This window comes from Gopherus flavomarginatus, chromosome 22 (genome assembly GCF_025201925.1).
Source record: "Gopherus flavomarginatus isolate rGopFla2 chromosome 22, rGopFla2.mat.asm, whole genome shotgun sequence".
NCBI lineage: Eukaryota > Metazoa > Chordata > Testudines > Testudinidae > Gopherus > Gopherus flavomarginatus.
In genome coordinates, this window is record NC_066638.1 from 3,386,733 (window position 1) to 3,409,302 (window position 22,570).

Genomic DNA, 22,570 nt, shown 5'->3' on the forward strand with positions numbered 1-22,570 from the left:
TCTTAGTGGCATCTCATTTGACTGGGTTAAATATTCCCTCTCCCTCCCACCCTGGTGTGTATGCCTGCTAATTATATGTAAATGAGTTACCATGGTTCCAGCCCACTTAGCTACACATGTGTAGCTCTTTCAGTCTCTCTTCTTGGATCCTCTTGCCATTTTTGTTGCCCTTCTCTGAGCTCTCTATAGTTTGTCAACATCTTTCTAGTAAGAAAGGTGCCCCAAACTGAATGCAAGGACCCAGATTCCCCTGCATAGCTACATTGGCCTGAATGGAATTATGCTAATTTACACCATGTGAGGATCTGGCCCCGTATTTCAGGTGTGGTCACTACAGTACTGTAGACAGAGAGTGGCCCCGTGATGTGACACTCACACCCGCAACCTAAGATCTCTTCTGCTGCTAAGTTGTTTTGCAAGCTCACGAACAATTTGCTGTCCACAATTATGCCTGGTTTTTGGTGCTTTTTCATTGACTGCACTGGGTCTGGAGTTCATCCAAGCAAGGGGGAATATTATTGTGGTGTTAACACTGGATTTGCAGGATGTTTTTTCTTTTGCAGCTATATCAGCTGGTTCTGGCAATAGTTATGACATCACGAAGTGACAATTATGAGATCACACGGGAAAAAAAAGCAGATAATCAAAATGCATCATCCTTGAATCACATCATTTCTAGCTCACAAGGGGCTTTGCATAGGAAAGGAAAGGTCGTTATTGGAGTTGGTCAATAATTGCACAAATTTCAGCCAAAAATTGTGAAAATTTCTTGCAAAAAAATTTAGCGTTTTTTGTTTTTGTTTGTTTGTTTTTTAACCATCTTCTAGAGTGTTTGTCCAGTTTCAATAGTTTTCCTGGTTTTACAGATGGGGAAACTGAGGCATGGAAAGAGGAAATGACTCACCTACAGTCTGTCAAAGAGATTCCCAGACCTTTTACCCTGGTCACTGTTCCTCACTTCTTCCCTTCATTGAACAACTCCGTGAGAGAGAACCTATTTTCACATCAGTCTCATTGGTAATAAAAAAGGAGGGGGTGAAAGATGCTGAAAATCTATGATCTGCAAGCAGAGGTTTTCCTCATAGAATGTTTCCCATGGGACACCAGCGGTGCTTTGAGGATCGGCCAGCTTCTGAGCTTTCCTTTGAAGCTTCTAACCTCAGGGTTAGAGGCCACAAAATAATTTTCTCCTTTTGAGCTCAGCCGTGGAGCTTTCCAGGAAATCTCTTTCCAGTGTTGTTTAATAGTTTCCTAGATTACAGCCTCGTGACATAGGTCACCTTGGTCATGCTGCCTCTGTTTGCACTTCGGCACTTCCATAGGAGCTCAAGAGACTGGAAATAACCCTGGAGATCTGCCTTTCTCCCTAGTTCTCCACTTAGCAGGGATCTAAATGTCCCTTCTAGTTTTCCCTTTCATGGCTCTTTCCATGGATGGGTTGAGGGTGGAGACGCCTATCTCACGTTCTCTGGAAACCTTCTGTTAAGCATGTAGGATGTTTGTTACTGGCCTGCAAATGGAAGTCTGATTTCCCAGATCTAGTCTCTGACATTCATGGCTTATCTTTGGCCTGGTCTACACTACAGAGTTAGGTTGATGCAGGGCAGCTTACATCGACCTAACCATGGAAGTGTCTACACTAAAATTTTGCTCCTGCCAACATAACTTGCCTGCTACGCTGACTTAATAACTCCACCTCCACGAGAGGCATAGAGGCAATGTCGAAGCAGTTACTTCGACCTGATGTCAGTTGCTTACATCGACTGTTGCTACCTTTCAGATGCCATCCCACAATGCCCCGCACTGACAGTACAGCCGACACAAGGAGCAAAGGGTAGACATGCACAAGCGATGTAATTACCGCAGCATCTGTATGCCGACGTAAGTTAGGTTGTCTTCATTTTGTAGCGTAGACCCGGCCTCCGTTTTTCATTTGCTTTCCCGGGAGGAAATCTTTGCTCACTTCCACAAAGCAAGTTCAGACAGTCCCAGTGCTCAAATGATGTGTGCATTCTGTCTGCCTCTCCGTTTCTCTTTTAACCAAGGACACTGATTGGGCCTTAAGGAAGAGACTCTGTGAAACTGCCTGGGTCTAAGTACACTGATGCTAGGGAGACGCCTCAGCAAGGGTGTGCCTGCCAGGCTCTGAGCTGCTCAGATCTACCCACAGTTCTGGGGGCCATAGTCCTGGGCCAGTCTTAAAAAACTGGAATTGCAAAGTTTGGGCACAGGTTCCCATGGGGACTTGGGTCCAGTGATGTTTTTCAGGTCCGATAAGTGGCCTAGCCTCTGAGCTTAGCTCTTTCTGCCACCTGGGAACAATACTGTCTGCATCGCTAGGATTTTTCATAGGAAGATCCCCAAGATTAAACCTCACAGCCCCCCAGTGAAGTAGGTCACCCTCACTGGCCCAGGGGAAACAGGCACAAAGAAGGGAAGTGACTTACCCCAAGTCACTCAGTAACTTAGTAGCAGGATCAAAAATAAAACCCAGGTCTCCTGCCTGCAAAGTTTGTCCATTAAGCACTAGACCCCGCTAGCTACTAACAAAGCAGTGCATCCGACAGAGGCATTAACCCCCTGAAGAATGAGCCAGGCCTCCAATTTTCACCTTGCTCATTGTCTGTGGTGCAAGGAAGAGCAAATCCTCTCCCTCGTGGTCCCCAGTAAGTTGAACCACCTGCTGCACTTGTGAGCTCCACAGCTCCAGAAAGTCTCACTCGGGTCTCGTCCTCGTTTTGCGAGGAGCCATTTCCTCCCCTTGGGACTGGAGAAGGCTGTGTGGAAACACGGAAGCCTGAAGATGGCAGCCAGAGCAAACCCTTTACCTCAGCACGTCGGCACGCCAGGCTCAGCTCACCACCTAGCTGCCAGCCATGTGGAATCGCAGGAGCACTGTTCTCCAGGTCGAGCTAATAAAACGAGACTTCACAAACACTCTTTGGGGCAGCAGAAAAGTGCTGCAAGGCTCAGGGTCTTCATTAAAGACCTTTGATGGCTTTGCCTAGAGTTTGCAGTATCAGAAACTGCCCCGTCCTGGGTTTCGTCCTTTTCTTTTCTCTTTTTTCTTTCTTTCACTTCTGTTGTATTTTGGTTTTGTTTTTCTGCTGCTGTTTCAGTGGCAATGATTCAGGAAATGCCGATCAAATCCAGCTGAGGAGCTGCTCTGCTGTTTTTTTCTTAGAAACAGAAAGGCCAAGCACTTAATTCTTATTAATAGCAACCACGGTTCAGTTATTACGAGGATCAGCTCTTTGGCGCTGTGTATTATTTAAGCTTCTGAAAATAAATGTTCGTTCGTGCAAATCAATCTGTTTGCAGCCTTCTGTTTTGGGCTGGCCTGGCACGGGAAGTGTTGCTAGAGGAAAGATGTATTCATGGAGGGTATTTATTTTATATAAACAGGCACTCAAGTTGGAGTCTGGTGGTCCAGAGCATCGTAACCCTTTTTACAATCCAAGGTTCTCATAAGTATTTGACCAAACAAACTCCTGTTGTTTAAAAAGCACTGCAGCGGAAAGCAACAAACACTAGCAGACCTCGGAGTGGGAATTTGTTTCTGACATTTAATTTTTCGGGCTGTTGGCCGCCAAAAGCTACAGGCATTTGTGAACCCACTGTCCAGCCTGAGAGCAAACAGAGCTCTGTGCCTCTAAGGTTTCAATCACAGGGTGAGGCCCGGACTTGGAACCTGAAATCTTTTCGAGAGCCAAATCCTAAGCACACACGTTTTTTGTTAGAGGAAATCCTGTTCAGTAGAGAGAGGTGACAACAACTCTCAGCTCAGAGGGATTTTTTTTTTTTAAACACGGATATAATTTACCTGAGATGAACATTCTGTTGGGTAACTTTTGAAACTATATCTTAGGTACCTTAGTAGTATTGTTTTAGTTACATTACCACAGCAGCCAGATGTCCCAGCCAAGCTCAAGGCCCCATTGTCCAAGGCGCTGAGCATTACAGGGTTTATCTACAGTGAGGAGTTATTCTGCAACCACAATAACTATCCCTGATTAACTCCATGTGTGGATGCTCGTGTTCCACTTTGGAAGTGGGTTACGCTAATTCAGAATATGGCACTTTTATTCTGGAAGAAGACCATCCACCCCTGGAGGTAACTAGGAATAGTTAGTCCATTTTAAATCCACACTTTATCTTAATCCAGATTAATTTTCATGTGTGCACATGCCCTAAGCAAAAGTCACAAAGGGTTTAGAATTAGTATACCCATTTGACGGGCTGCAGAACTGAGGCCCAGTATAACTGACGGATTTATTCAAGGTCACAAAGTGACTCTGTGCCAGACCCAGGAATTTAATCTAGATCATCTGAGACCCAGTCTGGTGTGTTCCCCACAAGAACAGCCTTTCTCTCTATACTCACTATCTTTCCCAGTTAAATCTGTATTACTGCATTTTTAACAGGCATTTTCCAGAATATCCCAGTCTTTTGCTAGATGGAGTCAATTGTTTTGTAACTTAACCCACAGATGGTAATGGCTCCTTCACCATCAGATGTGTAGTCAGCTATTGGTATTGTAGGATCTGATACACGGCGTCTCTGCTCTGGTACCCTGGCTCCAATCTGGCCCAGGTCCCTTCAGTTGTGACTCTCGAAGAGCAGTTTGAAGACCCGCATGTGAAATTACTTTGGCTCTCAGTCCAGTTCTGACTGGCACAAGGGAGATGCAATGGAGGGGAGAGGGTGCTGCAATGTGCTGTCACGTGACAACAGTCATTTTAAGGACCTGCTCAGCCTTAAAATCTTCCCATGGATACATAGATAAAGCTGCCTTAGCCTGCGTGGCATCACTTCAGCTTCCTGACGCAGCTTATCAGGAACGCTTGGGATGCTGCAAATGCCAAGCTCATGTCCTCTGAGCCTTCACTGCCCTGCACCTTGGGCCCTTATCTGCACCGGTGCAACGTGGGTGCACATTGCTAGCAGAGCAGAAGCCACCCATTCTGCACTGATGTAAGTCACTGCACACAGTGTAGGTCCATCCCCAAGTCTGCACAGGTGAGTAGTGTCTTCTGTTCAGACTCTTCTAGCACACCCATCCCCACAGACCATGAGGGCTGGAAGGGTTTCTATCCTGGCAAACTACGTATCCATGGGAAGATTTTAAGGCTGGGAACCTTCACACCTACCTACTCCAAACGGAGCACTTGCTACAACAGCCCGAGTCCCTTTTATTCACGGCCTTTAAGGGACTCTAGGCTTCCATGTCTCCCTAACCATGTTCCGTTTTCTCCACAGGAAGACTAGCCGTGAAGCCAGGATGCTCTCCGAAGCTGTCTCATTGCTGTTGCTTGTGGCTGGCATCCGCTCGGTGTCCGGAGGAGGCGCTGGAGGTGGAGGATATGCTCAAGTGAAATACATGCAGCCCATGGTGAAAGGGCCCCTGGGCCCCCCATTCCGGGAAGGCAAAGGGCAATATCTCGGTAAGGGGCACTTTTCTGCACAAGGTGCTCGGCCTTGTTTAAAGGGAGCCTGGGGTGGAAGGTTTGATTTGGGGATGTGACGAACGGCAGAAATGATAACACTGTCCTGGCAGCCTGTAAGATCTGGAGACCTGCAGCTGCTCAAATGGGGTAAAAATTCACCCCTTGTGTAATGCTCCCAGTTATTGCTCATAACATAAGTTTTTAAAGTTTTTTGTTGATCCATGAAGGCCTTCAGATGGAAGTGCAACATGTCAGTAATTTAGCATTTTATAGCATCTGTTACACCCATGGATGTGTCAGTGGGACTCTCACCATGCCCCTCTCTGCATAAACACATGCAGGCCAAAGGATGGGGCCCAGTTCAGCAAAGCACTTAAGCATGCACTTAAGTTCCAATTGAAGTCAATGAGACTTAAGCACGTGCTTAAAGTTAAGCATGTGCTTAGATGCTTTGCTGACTTGGGCCATAAACAGCCACGGTTCTGATAGCTGGACTAAGGCAGCTGCTGTCTAGTCGAAGCCAGGAGAGAGTTTCTCATGTGATTCATGCCTACCAGCATCTGATGGAACATACCTGGAAACGGAAACGGGTCTGACCCAGGCTGGGGGTCTCCCTGCAACGAGGCATTTTTGCTGGCAGGATGACAGCTAGTTTGACTCCCCAGCTGCCTTCTGACATAAATGGCTATTCGATACAGCATTGTTGTAGCCCTGAGCGTAACCCTGTTCCCAGGAGGCGACATGAGAGCATCAGCCAGTGCTGATGACGTCACTGCTGCCATGACATCACTCAAAGGAGGATCGGCTTTGTAGGGGGCTTTCTTCACAGAATGAATCAAAACCAGGGAGCCCCTCTGGAAGGCGGAGTGGGCAGCACCTCCTGGGGGGCTGAGTGGTGGGGGCCAGGAAGGACTTACTAGCTTTGTGCATTTCAGTTCAGTCTGTCTCGTGCGCAGGGCTGGAGTTGGTCAGGAGCAGGGACCAGACAAGACTCCTCGGGGACGATGGTTTGTTACTTTGTTGCATTACCAAAATAAGGCAAATGCCGCCCTCAGACCATCAGCCTCGTGCCTACTCATTTGTCATCTGTTCTATCTGGTCCGTGGGCTCAGGAGCCACGGCAGAGCCTTGCCCTCTGCTAATCTCTGGGCCTGGGCTCAAAATCTAGCCAAGCCACTCCACTGTCAGAGCAATTGCATTTGGAGATCACGGTTATGTGATTCTGCATGATCAGAGTTGTACTGACCTGGCAGAATGGAGCCTGGTGGTAGGAATGGGCTTAGTGGCCTTTTGGCATGAAAGGAGCATAGAGACTTCAGAGTAACATAGGTGACATGGGCACACCGCCAGCCTGGGGAAACCAAGGTGCCTGGCAAATAACATGGACTAAAGGGGTGCAAGGGGTGGATTAAGGTAACCTGTGGGACAAATCCATCTGTGGGGTCCCCATTAATATGGAGAACCCCTGCCTAGGTTTCAGCCTCCTCACTCAATATAAACCAGATCTCCACCCAACCAGACCAGTCCAGTCCACCCTGGACAAACTGGTGCTTCAGTCACAGTCTAATCAACCCCTGGCCCTGCCCATCTAAAATGTTAAGCCCAGATCCCTAGGATCTTCTGTTAATAGTCTTCTGATGCTTTGCTTCCTGAGTCATTACCCCTTACACAGCCATCACTTCCCCCTGAATAGTAGTATTTATTTATCTGACGGTAGTGCCTGAGACCAACCGGGATCAGGGCCCCCCTGTGCAAGGTGCTGTATGAACACAGAGTAATGGACAGTCCCTGCCCCGAACACCCTTCAGTCGTGCTGCACTCCCCATCCCCACCGAGCTAGCAGAGCCACCTGAAATGCCAGCTCCTGACTCGCTGTTTGCCTGCAGGGTGCCACTGCCTAGGGGGCTGCTGCAGGCATGGGCAGTCGCAGCATTGTTGGTGGGGCAGACAAGGGTACCAGGGTGGGGACAGGGTGCAAAGCTCTGCTAGGAGAGAAGCCTTTCATAGATGTTATGGCCAGGAGGGACTTTGCTGCTCATCCAGTCTGAGCTCCTGTATAACACAAGGCAGATGCCCTCTGCTGGGACTCCTGCCTCCAGTCCGGCCCATCTCTCAGGGTGGAGCCTGGGCAGCCTCTTTAGAGAGACAGCCTGTCTTGATTTAAAGACTCCAAGTGACGTCGACGTGGAGAGCTGCAGGTTCTTTTTGTGATGGGTTCCACAGCACTTGGCCTCCACTTTGCATCTAAGTACCGTGAAGCACTTTCCTGGGGCTCAGTCCATCGAAGACAATCCCAGCTAGTTCTGGGATCCCTCACCCCTTCCCTTTCTGTCCCTATTTCCACATCTACCCACATACTGACCTTCTGCCCCCATAACCAGCGTGCGTCCTCCAACAGCAAGTTCCGTGGCTTGCGGCCAGGCATCCCACTGGCTGCTGGAGCCTGGGGAATCTCCCCCAGGAGCAGGGCTGCATGGGACCCATTTTTCACCATGATTATCACATGTCAGAACAGAGCATTTCCACAGGAACAGAAGAGCTGCCAGAATGGACCAGGCTCCATGGTCTATCTAGCCCACTATCATGTCTCCAAGTGTGGTCAGCACCTGCTACTTCAGAGAGACGTGCAAGAAACCAGAACCCTGCAGATATGGGTTATCTTGCCCCCAGGGGATGTTTCCTCCTGGCCTCCATTGATTAGAATTTGGCTTATGCCCAAAGAAGGTGAGTTTAGCTCCTTTTCCCAGCTTTTTCCTGGCTTCTGGGCCATTTACACAGAGCTAGCAGTGCCTGCAGTGCAAACCACGTCCCCCAGTATGGAGTAGGTCCCCCAGACTTGTCATCCACCCACTCCATGTCCTAGTCCACCTTTCCATCATCCCCCTCTTTTCGCATATGGTCGTTTACGTGAAGATGTTCCTGTTCTTTGAAGCCTCTCGGTGCCCATAAAATGAATCCAAATCTCTAGCAGATGCTGCAGCCGATTCCCTGGAGAGGGGTTTGTGATGGATACAGAACATCTTCACACACAGCTCACACTCGCCTCTTGCTTCTCTCACCTGCTCTGCTCATGTGAGGCTGGGAAGTTGCAGATAGCTGAACTGGGGAAGGTTTCTCCAGCTAGGGAAGTTACCTGTTTCTGTGTGTGTGTCCCCCACCTGACCTTCACATGAACCTTTCTGAATTCCCTCTCCCCACAGCTTGTGGGTGCCTGTAGCTGTCTGCAGCCCCTTTCCCAGCTGTGCTCTCTTTCAAGTGTGGTTCTTGAGAAGGAAGAAGCCAGGAGACACGCCAAGATAAACAAAGATACACAGATGGCCTTTGGCGGAGCAGGGGCAGCTGGTATCCCAGCATGGGTTATGCAGTACCACAGCCCAGTGCATAAACCCTCTTCTGCCCGTATTCCTGTGGGAGTCAATTTGCATATGTGGAGGCTACATGGGGAAATAGTAAATGGGTTTGCTGGGAGGGGGAGGAGGGGCAGGAATGGGGAGAGGGAGCCATACCACAGCGTCCGAGAGGCAAGGTAGGACTGCGATTCAGACATGAGATCAAGGCCCAGCTCTGACACTGTCCTGCTGGGTGCCTGGGATAAGCTACTTTGCCTCTTTTCCCCCTTTCTTGCTTTCCCTAAAGGAACTTGTCCTTTAAATACCTAGAGGGTCACGTGACCACAGCTCTACTCTCAATTGGCCTGCCCGTGTTCGTTAGGACGAAGATGTGACCATCCCTAGCACACAGCAGTTTATATGTTTACTGAAGCAGTGCGCCACGTGGATGGTGCTGAGCTTTCCTTCTCCTTTGGATCCCTTCCCACGCTGGACGTCTCAGGGGCTTTGGAGATTGAATCTGACACCTGCCTGGGCCAGTGTGGCCGTGAGGCGGCCCAGCGACACCATGGCCAGGCTCTGATCTTGGGAGCTGGTTCAGACCCAGAGTAACCCTGAGACAATCTGGATTTATAGCAGAGAACCTGAGATCAGAATCCCTTCCCCCACCCCACCCCAAGCTATGCATCCCCGGGACGCAATCTTATGCTCCACGTTTCCAGCCAGGTTTCCAATCCTTCGCCTATTTTAGTTTCCCCAGCTGCGTTTCACACCAGCCAGGAGGGAAGAAGCCTGCGGGTGCTAGCCCTGACAGATCCAGCTAACCAACGGGAGAAAGCATTCTCCTCTCCTCAAAGAGCAGAAGGCTAGAAGCCCCACACACATTAAATCCATCTCTGTGAAGCGACATGTGCCGATCAGTGGGGCAGGGATGCCGACGGAGCTGAGCTCATTGCTTTGTGTGATCAGCCGTTGGGCAAACCACCCGCCAACCGGCCACGCATTCCCCTCCTCTTGCTCACCTCCATTTCTACCCACCTTCCCTTCTGCTAGATCCGAAACGCAGGTGCATGGAATTCTTAACCTGGAAGGACAAGGGGACAGAAGCCTGTCAGTGTGTTTTGTGTGTGTTAATTAAATGTCCTTAAAGGGATGGTTTTGCCCAGATGTTTGTGTCTATAAACAGTGATTGTTTTTAGTAAAAGGTGGTTTTTCTACACTCTGCCAAACAAGGGCCAATGCATTACTTGGCTTCCTGAGCCACTGATGTAGTAAACTTTGCTGCAAAGCTGTCTTCTACCACTTGAGCCAAAAGAGTAACTCCATTAGCTGGCAGCAGTAGTAGGGCTGTTGTCCTCTTGTGGACCAGCCAGCAAGAGGGATATGCCACAGTTTGCCAGTGTAAAAAAAAAATGAAGAGCCCTTGTGGCACCTTAGAGACTAACAAATTTATTTGGGCTTAAGCTTTCGTGGGCTAGAACCCACTTTATCAGATGTGTTTCCCTTACGCTGCGCATCAGGTCTCATGGGAAAAATCCCCACTTTTCACTACCTCTGCCATTTCTCAAAGCTGGACTAAGCTGTAATGTGTCAGCAGGGGGGAGCATGTGTGTAAACATTCACAAGCTTAATTACATCAAGCTGTCTGTCATCATATGACGGGAATAATGATACTGTCTCCATTGTAAAGTGCTGTGAGATTTACTGATGAAAAGTGCTAAGTATTATTATTATTATTACTGATTAAGAGCTCCAGATTTGGCCCATTGTGAGATCATTCAATGAAAGGTACTAGAGAAGTGGGAATTAATTGTTACTGATTATTATTTTCCCAGCCCAGTTGCTGCAGTAGGTTAAAATTACAGCCCTTGAAAAATGCAGCTGCTTGTTACAAACAGCCAGCCAGTGAGGGAAATTTCAGATGATTTAGTGACAGTGACATGGGTGACCAAGAATTGCTTCTACCACCCTGAATTCACTGCTGATGAAATTCCGCAGCAGCACCAATCCCAGGTAGAGTAGGGATTTCCAGGCTGCCTGTCCCAGTTAAACAGCTGACATTCTCCGGCAGCGCAGCAGCTGGAGACGAAGGGGCAAGGAAGCCTTGTTGAGCTCACATAATGACCTCCCTTGGCCAAGAGAGACTTCGCCGGTAGTGCTGTGTAACCCGACTGGCAGAGAGCACAGGGAGCCGAGGAGAATGCCCAACAGGCTGGCGGTGCACTCTGGGCTGGGTCTCCTTGGAATTAGGTTGTGGGAATGCGGCATGTGAATATTCTCCATCTTAATTACCTCAGTCTGTCTGTCATGTTAGGTTCTTCTCTGGCCTCCTTTTCCACAGAATCTGAGCACCTCGCCAGCTTTCCTGGGTTTATCCTCACCACCCCTCACCAGGAGGCAGGGCAGGGCTCTTATTGCCATGGTACAGATGGGGAACTGAGGCACAAAGAGATTAAGTGGCTTTCCCAAGGTCAGAGAGTCAGTCTGTGGCAGAGCTGGGCATTGGCCTCACCTCTCCCCAGTCCCAGACTAACCATCCTCTCTCTAAAGGGAGGAAGTTTCTGGTAAATCCCTCACCTGGGCACACCAGCCACTAGAGGAGATCACAGGTGACTAACCAGCACTTGAGTGGCAGGAATCCTTGGGCCAGATGCTCAGGTGGTGTATATTGTCTCCATTGACTTCAGTGCTGATTTACACCACCTGAGGATCTACCCCAGTTTGTATTACCGCATTGTGGCAACCCCGTGCCCTTCATTGCGAAGTTCCTGAGGAACGACGCTGGGATCTCTCCTTGCACAGGTGCCGTGGCCTGGAGGCTGCCGTTGTGCGTTTTAGCAATAACCTTGGTTTGGCTCAGACTCCTGGAGCATCATGGCTCCTCTGGGGGTAGGAGGGGACAGCCTGAGATGCTGCCTTATAATGCATGGATGATGGGGAAACACAGCGCTGCAGTAAGGAGCCGTGCCCTGTGGAGCATTGCAAATCCAGGCCCCAATCCTGCAGTGCACCCGCGGGAGATCTGATCCACAGTGTCTAGGTTAGGTCCAGGCAGCCTTCAAACCTTGCTCCTAACATTCCCACGCTAACCATAGACTCTTGCACCAGGGAGGTGTCAGTCGTCAGAGCACCTCCCGTGAAATGCCTTGTTGGGTCGGGAGGAACAGGCTCCGCACTGAGGCTCCAAGAGCAGCCAAATAATTGCTCCCCTGTTCTCTTCCTAACCCCAGACGCTGTGGTTTCAATCAGCCTGTTCCCAGGGCCCTGCCATGAGAGTGGAGCTGCTGGTTCTCTACACACAACGCTGCTGGGGCCATGCAGTGTGAGCTAGCGTGCTGCCCTGGAGCCAATCCTCGCTGTGCGCATTGGGATCCCCACCCAGCTCCTTGCCCAACCCTTCAGCGATGCATAGGACTGAGGAGCCATTGGGTGGCAAAACTGCAGCATCCAACACACATGGGAGAGGGGGTGGTTTCCTGCAAGCAGAGGCAAAGGCCATCGCCTTTGACGGTTGTTATTTGGATCCCCCGCTCCCGAAACAAACTGTCCCTCCCAGCTCCACTGGCTCCTCAATTCCAGTATAACCAGGGAGCCCCTCTGGAGGACAGTCGTGGGGGGCAGTTTATTGGAGGAACTGAGGTGCCAGTGGAGCAGTGGGGGCAGACTGTATAACAAGCCTTCCCAAGTCCAGGCAGCAGCAGGTCAGTCCAGAGTCATGTCGGGCAGCAACTGCTCAGGAAGAACCAGGACACCAAAAGCCTTTCCTTGCAGCTAATGGCAGCAGACTTTCCTTTCCCTTGCAGGGCTGCAGGCCAAACCAAGCTGTGGTCTGTTTGCTGGCACTGCCACGTGGCCCTGGGATCGAAGAGTCCAGCTGAGCCCTTTGCACCTCGTCCCTCCTGGTTGGGCAGCAAGTGGGCAGAGAGCTGGGCCTTCTCCTGAGGACAGGAGAGGCAAAGCTGCAACAGCTCCCCCGCCTGCCACTGCATGGCATTCAAACGGGTTTGATTCGTGCTCGTTAATTAGTATTGTGGTAGCAGCTGCATGGTGCTGGGCACTGTACAGACACGTAACAGAGACGGTCCCCGTCCCAAGAGCCTCTCGAATGAGACACAACAGCCGGAAGCAGCGAACAGATGGGGGAGCACAAGGAAAGAATGAGTCTATGCTGGTCCCTGCACCCCAGCCATGTTCGCTGACCCGACTGAGCCAAAGCCGCGCATGGAGCAGACAAAGTGACAAAGAAAGGGCCGTTTACACACAGTCATTTTTCTAACCTGATCTGGATTTGGAGCAGCTGCTCTTCATGGCAAGTTGTTGGGTTTTTCATGATAGTTGCCTTGACCTGGGGCTGGATTGGCTTCTCTAGAAGGCCCTGGCTGGAGCAGACTCTGCTGATCAGCGCACACCGGGGGACTGCCTCTGTTCTCATTTGCAGCCGTATAAATCTGCAGTGACATCAGTGAAGTGACTCCAGATCTGACACCCGTGTAACTGGTCGCGGAGTCCTGACCCATGTGCTGGAAATTAACATGCGGTGGAGAGTGCCCGGGAAACTGAAGCACGCCGCAGGCTTTGGCGGGGCCGGACTGCTGGACACTGCAGACATGCTTATGATCAGCTGGGCAGCCCTGAGTACAAATGATGATGCAATCCATCATTGGTGCAGGGCCCTTGCCAGGAGCTCTTTATCTGCACAGTCTCGGCAGCGGATCACAGAAGTACCTGAGCTCATAAATACGGCCGCAGACAACACAGTGCTGCGGCCCAGTGCTGAAACATTAGCTACCTGATGAAAACTGGATTGCAGGCTCATTCCAGCTAGGGAAAACCTCTGGAGCCTGCTCCACTCAGCTAGCTCAGGGCTGGACTCTCCAGCCTGCCGGGAGTGTTGGCTCCAGGAGGAATAACTTCTTGAGGGGTTTGCAGGCAGCTGCAGAAGGCCAGCTTGCTAGTGCCTGATTTACGAGGAATCTGAATGGCTAATCAAGAGCTAAGGTCAGCACATGCGGCAGGGGAAAAAACACACCAAAAGCTGGAGTTGAAGTGAGTTAAGCTCTCCGCCCCTCTAGCTGCTGGGAGTCTGTTCTCTGAATCCCAGCCAGAGACAGAAACTCTACAGGCAGCCCCACCAAAAAGGAACGTTTTAGCTGCCAATGGGACTGGAGTCAAATATCTCTTTGCTGGGTTTTTTTTCCTATGTACTCTAGCCACATACAAGACAGAGTTGTCATTGGTAGTAGTACCTACAGTGCTAAGTGCTGCATGAATGTGGGTGGGGAAACTGAGGCACAGAGGAACTGACTTGCCCAAGGTCACACATTAAGCCAGTGGCAGAGTAAGGGATAGACCCTACATCTCCTGCATCCCAGGCCAAGGTGCTATCCACTGAATGACACTGCTGCTCTGAGGGATCAAGTGACAGACAGTCCTCTGAGCTCACCTAACTGGCCATCCTAACGTGAGCTTTGTAAGAGCGAGAGAGCAGATTATGGCAAGCAAGAACTGCAGTGAAGGCCCAGAAGAGGCCAGAGGCTGCGTCAGTCCTCGTGGCTGTTGAGAGGTGTGACTCTGTCAAGGAGAGAGGTATTTGGCTTGCAGGGTCACTGTGATGAAGGCAGATGCCCCGGTGATGGGCACGTTCCCCTACATCTGTCTGTCTTACCCAACAGCGTAAGTAACACATACAGGATTTGCTGGTGCTTTGGTAAATCCTGCTTTATATAACACCCACAAAGAGAAAAAAATACTCCTTTAGCTCCTGGCTGAGGGTTATTTATAGACCCTACTGCCCCTAATCCCGCCAATACTCCACTTATTGAATAAAACCAAGATGACAATCTAGTGGTCAGAGCTTGGCACTGGGAGTCAGGATGCCTGGATCCTGTTCCCATTCCTGACACTGACCCTGCGTGTGGCTGAGGATGAGTCACTCGAGGGCACCATGCCTCGATTTCCCCAGTTGTTAAAAGGGGGGACAGTAACACCGTGGTACCTCACAGGGAGAGGGTTCTGGGCTTTCAGTAACCCAGTGCTTAGAGATCATAGCCTGCCTGGGCGGGGGGGACAGTACATGGGACATGTGAGAACAAGACAAGGGCGCAGTGTGCGAGGGACCAGAAAATGAGGCCGTGAGAGACTCCACAAACTGGCGAGCTCTTCAGGCAGGGACTGTCTTTCTGTTCTGTTTGCACAGCGACCTGGCTCAGCAGAGTCCCGGGTCAGGGCTGGGGCTGCCGGCTGCTAGGGAAACCCAAAGACCAAGTAATAAGGCGATGAAATACCTCCTAGCCCCGAAACATAACGACAGGAGGAGTGAAAGAAGGGACCGGGCTGCCATCACCATTAGTCTTTGGTGGACGCAGCGAAAGCTGCATCTGAGTTTGCCAGACTGCACAAGCCTGGCCTCTGCCTCGCCTTCTCTGATGTCACCGGACTCCAGGGTCCGAGGAGGCCATTTTGCTCTGCTTGGCATTGCAGACTGCATGGCCCTATTATCCGCAGAGTGTTGTAGTGGCAGCAGTAGCCTTGAGGTGAGGCTGGAGAGGGGGGTTGCTAGACCCAGAGGTCCCAGGCAAGCCAAGGAGCAGGAGATCTCATGACCCCTGCCTCCCTGGTACATGCACTCTTCCTGCCCTGCTGCCTGTAGCTTTACAAAACTCTCACTAAAGCTGTTTTCAAAGTGGCCCAAGCTTTGTATGTGGCTATTTCCACCCAGGAGGGGGCAGGAAATGGGCATAATGAAGCATCATTTTTTTCAGCCAGGCCACATTTGAGAATATTTATTAAAAACTCAGGGGTTGCTCTGATAAATCCCCAACACCAGAAATGGGAGCTGGCTATGGGGGGTAGGGGGAGTATTGGACAGCTGGGGGAAGAGCTCACACAGCTGAGAGAGGTCAGGAATTTGCATAGTTGGGAAGGGGCAGGGGAAAGTTACCTACCCCATCACACAACACAAGAACCAGGGGTCACCCAATGAAATTAACAGGCTGCAGGTTTAAAACAAACAAAAGGAAGTATTTCTTCACACAACGCACAGCCAACCTGTGGAACTCCTTGCCTGGGGATGTTGTGGAGGCAAAAAGTCTAACTGGGTTCAAAGAAGAATTAGCCATTGATGGACCTATCCTCTATGAATTTAGCTATTAGCCAAGGTGGTCAGGGATGTAACTGTATGCTGTGGGTGTCCCTAAATCTCTGACAGACAGATGCTGGGACTGGACAGCAGAGGCTGGATCACTTGGTAATTGCCCTGTTCTGTTCATTCCCTCTGAAGCATCTGGCATTGGCCACTGGCCGAGACAGGACACTGGGCTAGCTGGACCATTGGTCTGACCCAGTATGGCCGTTCTTATGAAAGGGGAGGAGTTTGCATTTCTGGGCAGGGTCAGGGTAGGACACAGCACAGCCCTGGACCAATGAAGTCCCTCTTTTTGTGACACCAGCGTACAAAGGAGAGGAGCCTCCGTCCTTTTCTGTCCTTGGGAAAGCTGCCGGGCACGGACCTTTCCCACTGGGATCTGATGGCCATGCTAACTGCTGGTGGAAGGAGCCGGAAGGGGGCGGCTAGTCCCCATCGTCTCCTCTCGCCCCCCCACCTTTTATCCCTGGTGGGTGCCGGCAGGATTTGAGGCTTACGCATGGCAGCGGCTTTCCTGCTGGAAACTGACTGTCAGAGCTGCAGCATCAAGCATGTGCCAGTGCAGCCTCCTGGTTCAAAGGCTGCCGAGTCAGCCAGGTGTGCTCCAACCCCACACGCTGAACTGGTAGCTTGTCCCTGGGTCTGCAGCGCCTGCCCACAGGGCTCGTGCTCGGCTTGAGGCTTTGGGACATGGCAAAATGCACCTGTGGTTTTACCCTGTCGTGCCTGGGGGATGCTGCCGCCGCTTTGCTTTGACGGAAGAGTTGTATTAGTAGGTGCATTACGGGCGTGCCCAGTTCAGCTGCGTCTCCACTCAGCAAGAAACAGTCCCTGCATTGAGGAGCTTCCAGTCACAGCAGGGAAGGGACCAGCCACAAGTGGGGCCAGAACCCAGGTTGCCTGATTCTTACTCCGGTGTCTGCTCCACTAGAGCACACGTGCCCAGCTGGAAGCTAGTCCCTGCCGGCAGGTTCAGACAGCAGGCTCCAAACCAGGGCTCAAAAGGGAGGCTGCTGCCCCTGCCCTCCCAGCTCCAGCACGAGCCGGCACCTACGCCGGGAGCCACACATGCTGACTGGCCTTGGCACTTCAAGCCTCCAATCAGTGGCTCAGAGCGGGCCTGAAATGACCCCACCTGTGGGTGCCACCTGCCCGCTGGTGATGCCTGCCAGGGGACCACCATTTCCTCTGCTTAGATCGTGAGCTCTCCAAGGCAGGCACTTCTCTGCCCACGAGTCCCTAAGGCACCCAGCCCAATGGGGCCGCGAGTGTGGGTAGAACGTGGTGACTCTTCCAGAATAATTAGTGATTGCCAGCTGGGATGTGGCTATGCGCTCGCTTGTCCTCTCCCCCCCCAGCTTTCTTCCCTGAACCCAGGGTTAGTCATGCTGCTAGACAGGCCCTCTGGCTCCTCAGTAGATCTGAGCGGCTGACGGAGGTTTGGGTTCTCTCGCAGCTCCAAACAAAAGGGGAAAAAATGGGGTTGGGTCAAACGAAAGGGTTTAGTTCATTTCCAGCATTTTACAATTTTTATTTTTTTTTAACCAAAAGCAAACTGACTTTTTTTCCAGTTTCACGCGTCACTTTTCCCTCGGGTATCAGAGGGGGAGCCGGGTTAGTCTGGAGCTGTAAAAAGCGACAGTCCTGGGGCACCTTATAGACTAACAGATGTATTGGAGCATGAGCTTTCGTGGGTGACGAAGTGAGTATTCACCCACATCCGACGAAGTGGGTATTCACCCACAAAAGCTTATGCGCCAATACGTCTGTTAGTCTATGAGGTGCCCCAGGACTCTTTGTCACTTTTCCCCTCGGGAGCCACCCAAAGGGTGTGGCAGGGGACCACGCCACTCAGAGCTCCATCTCTGGCACCAGTCAGTGAGAGCTGGCTGGGTCCGGCACCGCGCTGCTGGCCGCTTCGGACTGTCCGCGTCGCCTCGCCCTGCAGTTGCACTGCTGCCTGGGAGGCTGCGTGGGGCGGGGAGGATGGTTTGGGATAAAGAAGGAATCAGGATTCCTGAGTCCTGGCTCTGGCTGTGCCATGGGCGAGTCACTGCCCCACTCAGCGCCCAGTTCCCCCGGTCCGCAGCAAGGCGATGCTGTGGCAGGGCCTGGAAAGCTCTCCCCCCACCCCCCGGTTAAAGCGCCTGATGCGTAGCCAGGGGAGGATCCCGCTCAGCTCCAGACGGTCCCTGTATGCAATTGGCCCTGAAGAGCTTTCAGGAGAGAGGGGCTAACAATGCACCCCCCAGGATGGGTTTCAGGGCTAAGCAAAGGCCTGAGTGGCCTGGGCGACTGAGCTATTGCAGGCAGGATTCCTAGCTTGCTGGTGCCACCTAGTGAAAATGTCAGGAATTACCGTTCTAAAAAGCCAAGTTGCTTTTCTAAATTGCAAAGGGGGTAAAAACCAAACATTTTGCTCCCTGAATGTTAGTTAATACCCCGAGGGGAGGGGAGGCCTCTTTCCTGGGGTGATGGTGTAAGTGAAAGGCTGGATCCCCAAGGATGAGGCTCGACTGTAGACCCCCTGCCCCCCAAAATCTAGCTGAATGGATAATTTGAGTCTCCATGGTGATTCCAGCGCCTTCCCCCTGGCATAGGAAATTTGATTCTGTTCAGGTCATTCAGCTTCCTCCTAGTTTGAGTCGTCCCAAGGAGCACATTACGATGCAAGCCCAATGAGCCATAGCATCGGAGGAGGTAGTTCTCACAACTAGAGCCCAATCCTCAAAGGTATTTGGGCACCTAAATCCCTGTGAGGATCTGGGCCAGTCTGTCTAGCCCCAGATATAGCTCTAGCTCAGTTTTTATAACCTGCTTAGCACTGTGCCCTCCTGCATTGGTAGCAGATTTGCAAACACCACTCTCCAGAGATGCTGTGTTGTCTCCGAGACCGTATGTTGTTCTGAGCCGGGTGGGTGGCACTAAAAACTGCTAAAATGTTAACTATTGGTGCAATTTAAAAAAAAAATGTTTTAAACCAGCAAAGGGAACTTTAAAAACACAGCTATGCATAAGGACAGATTGCGGTGGTCTCTTTGTTGCTGTGCAGGGTTTACTAACGGAGCGCCAGCCTGGACTTTGCCTTCTGCTCCAAACCTTTCCCATTATTATAGGACAAAAGTGAGCAACAGCCATGGGTATTAAATACACACAAGGGCCCTGTATTAATGGCTTCAGAGCCCACTACAGCCTGCTAAGGCGGCTAGCTGTGCATTTGAAGGTTACCTAGAGTGCAGGAGAAAAGACAATTTCCCTTGGCTCTTGTATTGTAGCGGAACAGGGTAACACCTATTTAAATAGTTTGTGACCCTTCTCGCGGTGCTCCCTGGGGGCTGTGGTTTAGAAGCCATCAGCCAGAGCAGCAGGCTGTATTATTCACCTAGCGCTTGCATGTTTGTGTAGCGCTCAGAAGCAGGGTTATCTGGAACCCAACTATCCCCACGGGGTTTCTTCGTATCATTTCTGTTGTGCAAATGACAAAATACCAATCAGACCTATTGTTCTCATTTTGGTCTGGCTCTTCCCCCTTCAGTTCTCCAGCAGCTGCAGGGTCCCTAAATGCCCAGACTCTCTCTGGTGCTCTTGCACCAGTGGGATTTAATGGGAACTGAGCAGTTTTAAAACCAAACTGCTTAACCCCCAAAAGCCTCCTTATCCTTTCATGTCAGTAAAATGCTGACCCAAGCTTGACTAGCAGAGTATCAGCTTCCTTTTTATTTTCTTTGGGGCTCATGTTTACCGTAGAAATCTGTGCCTCAAGCCCGCTGGTGTCTGGAATTGCTGCTGAGCTCAGTGAGTCCTGCACCAAGCAACACACTGCGCTTGGGAAAGAGCCATCCTCCCAGGAGTGACTGGGGACCAGATTTACACGCTAGCTGCTGCCAGTGACTTCTCCACCTCTGCTGTGTCTGGGCCTCATGTTACAACAGACAAATGTTGCTCCCTGCCCCTCAGAGCCAAAAATACAAGGAGCCCTTGCCACCTGTTGGCAGTGGGTGACAAACCATGCGCAGGCCCAGTGGTTAGAGCAGGCAGCTGGCTGCCTTGGTTTCAGTCCAGGCTCTGACTCCAGCTCACCTTGTGATCCTGGGCACGTGTGCCTCTTTGGGCACTTCAATCACTTGAAGGGCTGCTTAGGCATCACTTTGTCCCAATTCGGCCCAGCTGTAACAGAGCCACGTGAGAGGAGCCTGTTCGTGTCCTAGGCCTGGATTTAAAGGCAGCTTTGCGTGAAAGAGCCAAAACTCTGACTGAACTTGGTCTCTATGCAGAGGTGGAAGCACAGGAGTGTAAGGGCTTTGGGGCAGGGCACTATTGCTTCACTTGGCGTGTGTGTGCATGTGCAGCGCCTCGCACTGAGGAGCAGAGATCCCTGACTGTACATGGAATAAAGCATTAGTTAAGCCAGAGCCTGTTGCTGGCTCACCATGGCTGATTACACACCGCAGCCTTCTGCCTTGCTTATGTGTGTATATATCAGACTAAGCCAGGAGCGCCTGTTTCCCATCCTGGTGGGGAAAGGGGATGTGTCCTTGATCCCCCATAGGTAGCACTGCCTTCTCAGAGCACCCCCACATCTTCCCTAGCTCCTCACTGAGTCAGAGAGCCAATGAGCCCCTTCGTTCAGCTACTGACCAGGGTCCTGCCTTTGTCTGCTGGGAGTGGTCAGTCCTCACCCCTCCCACACAGCGACCAAACAGTTGCTACCATCTGGCAATTGTTCAGTGGCCTTTCTATGAAATGAGTTTGTAGGTTCTCCGCCCAGGTCCAAGGGCAAGTGTCTAAACCACAGAAACAATCCCTATAATTTTTTCCCCATCTGAGGCTGGGTAAGGAGCCCAAGGTGTGGGAATGGGCCACAGAGACTGAGTTTCCCCATTTCCCTTAAAGGTGGCTCCTCCAGAGTCATATTAACAGCAGGACAGTTGGGGAGAACACACAGGCTCCTGCTGCATGGAGCAAGACCTACCCTGTGGTCTTCAGAAGCTGCTAATCCCAGAACTTTCACCTATTTTATGTTTACAGAAATGTTTACAGAAAATACAGTGCACACCTTGTAGAGTGGTTGCTCATATGAAGTCAAGAGGCCTCCAGTTAACATCTCAGCAGCTCCCTCATGTCCTGATAAATGTGAAACTTCCCTTGCCAAGACGATTATTTTTATAATATGTTCCCTTCCAACTTTAATCCCATTAAGCTCCATCCGTTCGTTCTTCCCCTCCTAAGTCTGTAAGGACCCTCATGGTGCTCTGTTGCTCCCTGTGATCTGCTGAGCTCCGGCCTCTGGAAGAAAATGAAAAGCCTGGAGAGAACTTCAAGGCCAGCAGAAATGAAAGGAAACCAGGCAGAAGTTTATCCAGCCATAGGCAAAAAAATCCTGGGCAAGTAAGGAAATCTCCACAATAAGCTGCCGAGAAGAGTCTCCACAGGCCACATGAGCAAGAGAAAGTCTTAGAACCACTACATGTTCAAGAACAAAGTCCTAATGTATGACACATGGGAGAGCTCATTAAGGATTTTGAAGACGAGGTTATCTGAACGTAAGAAACCTGTTTGATATGTTTTGGAATCTTCTCTGGATTGATCTGCATTTTCCAGGTCACTCAACACCGAACGTTTGGATGGGGGCTACTGATTTAGAATGTAATGCTGCCAACCTCTCTGGTAGCCACTGGGATTTGTTGCGTGGTGTCCTATGCCCTGTTCATATTCCCTGGCAACCCCAGCTGAAGCTGAAAGTGTCTTTGTTGTAAACTGCCCTAAGGTGGGGGCTGGTAGGCCAAGGGAAAGGCACTGCTTCCTAGGGTGAACTCTTTGGGCTGCCCCCACAGCATGAGGAAGGGTTGAGTAATTCCATGGCATGAAGACAGAGAAGAGTGAGTGCAGAGAGAACATAGGGATGGTGTGTTCAAGGTGGGAAGACTGTTGCTGCCTTGTACAAGGTCTCCAGAAATTACCACCATTGTTTGGCCATAGGAGTTAACTGTATTTCCACTGGAGAGGAAAGGCAGTGAGCATTAACGGTGGTTTTTTTTCCCACACCTTATCAGGTGCTGACCACAGCTAAAGATGGGATGGTGGACTAGATAACCATTAGCCCATGCTACCATGTACATAATTAGCCTGTGAAACTCACTGTCACGTGGCATTACTGAGGCCAACAGCTCAGCAACATTCAAAAAAAAAAAAAGGATTAGCCATTGTTATGAATATCAGATCCCCCCACAGGTATAGTAACTAGGATGACAATTCATCAGGGATGTGTCAGCTCTCCTAGTTCAGGGCATAGGCCAAACCCTGTCTGCTTGAGGTCAGGAAGAAACTCCTTTTCATTGGCACATTATTCCATCACAGGCCATTATTAAATTTCTTGCATCTTCCTCTGAAGCAGCTGACGCTGGCCACTGTCAGAGACCAAGCTAGATGGACCATTGAGCTGAAAATTCCTTTGTTCTGGAATTAGGTTGAAACCTTCCCTCTGGATCTGAGGCAAGACCTTCTGTACAGGCTCTGTCAATTGTTTTCCTTCTCAGACTCCCAGGTGGCTGTTTCCATTAGCATTCATGGTAGTTTTGCTCATATACAGAGGGGAGCATATAACCCCTTGCTATTTCTGTGAAATGCAGCCTCTCCGAGACATGCGTCTG

General features: G+C 50.7%; 1 protein-coding gene across 2 annotated transcripts in view; it reads left to right on the forward strand.

Moving 5' to 3' along the window:
• Positions 1 to 22,570, forward strand: part of COL8A2 (collagen type VIII alpha 2 chain) — a 139,109-nt gene that overhangs the window by 108,598 nt on the left and 7,941 nt on the right. For both annotated transcript variants that reach the window (XM_050932554.1, XM_050932555.1), the window contains exon 2: positions 5,260 to 5,444. In XM_050932554.1, the coding sequence (XP_050788511.1) occupies positions 5,282 to 5,444 (163 nt within the window). In that variant the 5' untranslated portion in view covers positions 5,260 to 5,281. The remainder of the gene's footprint in view (positions 1 to 5,259; positions 5,445 to 22,570) is intronic.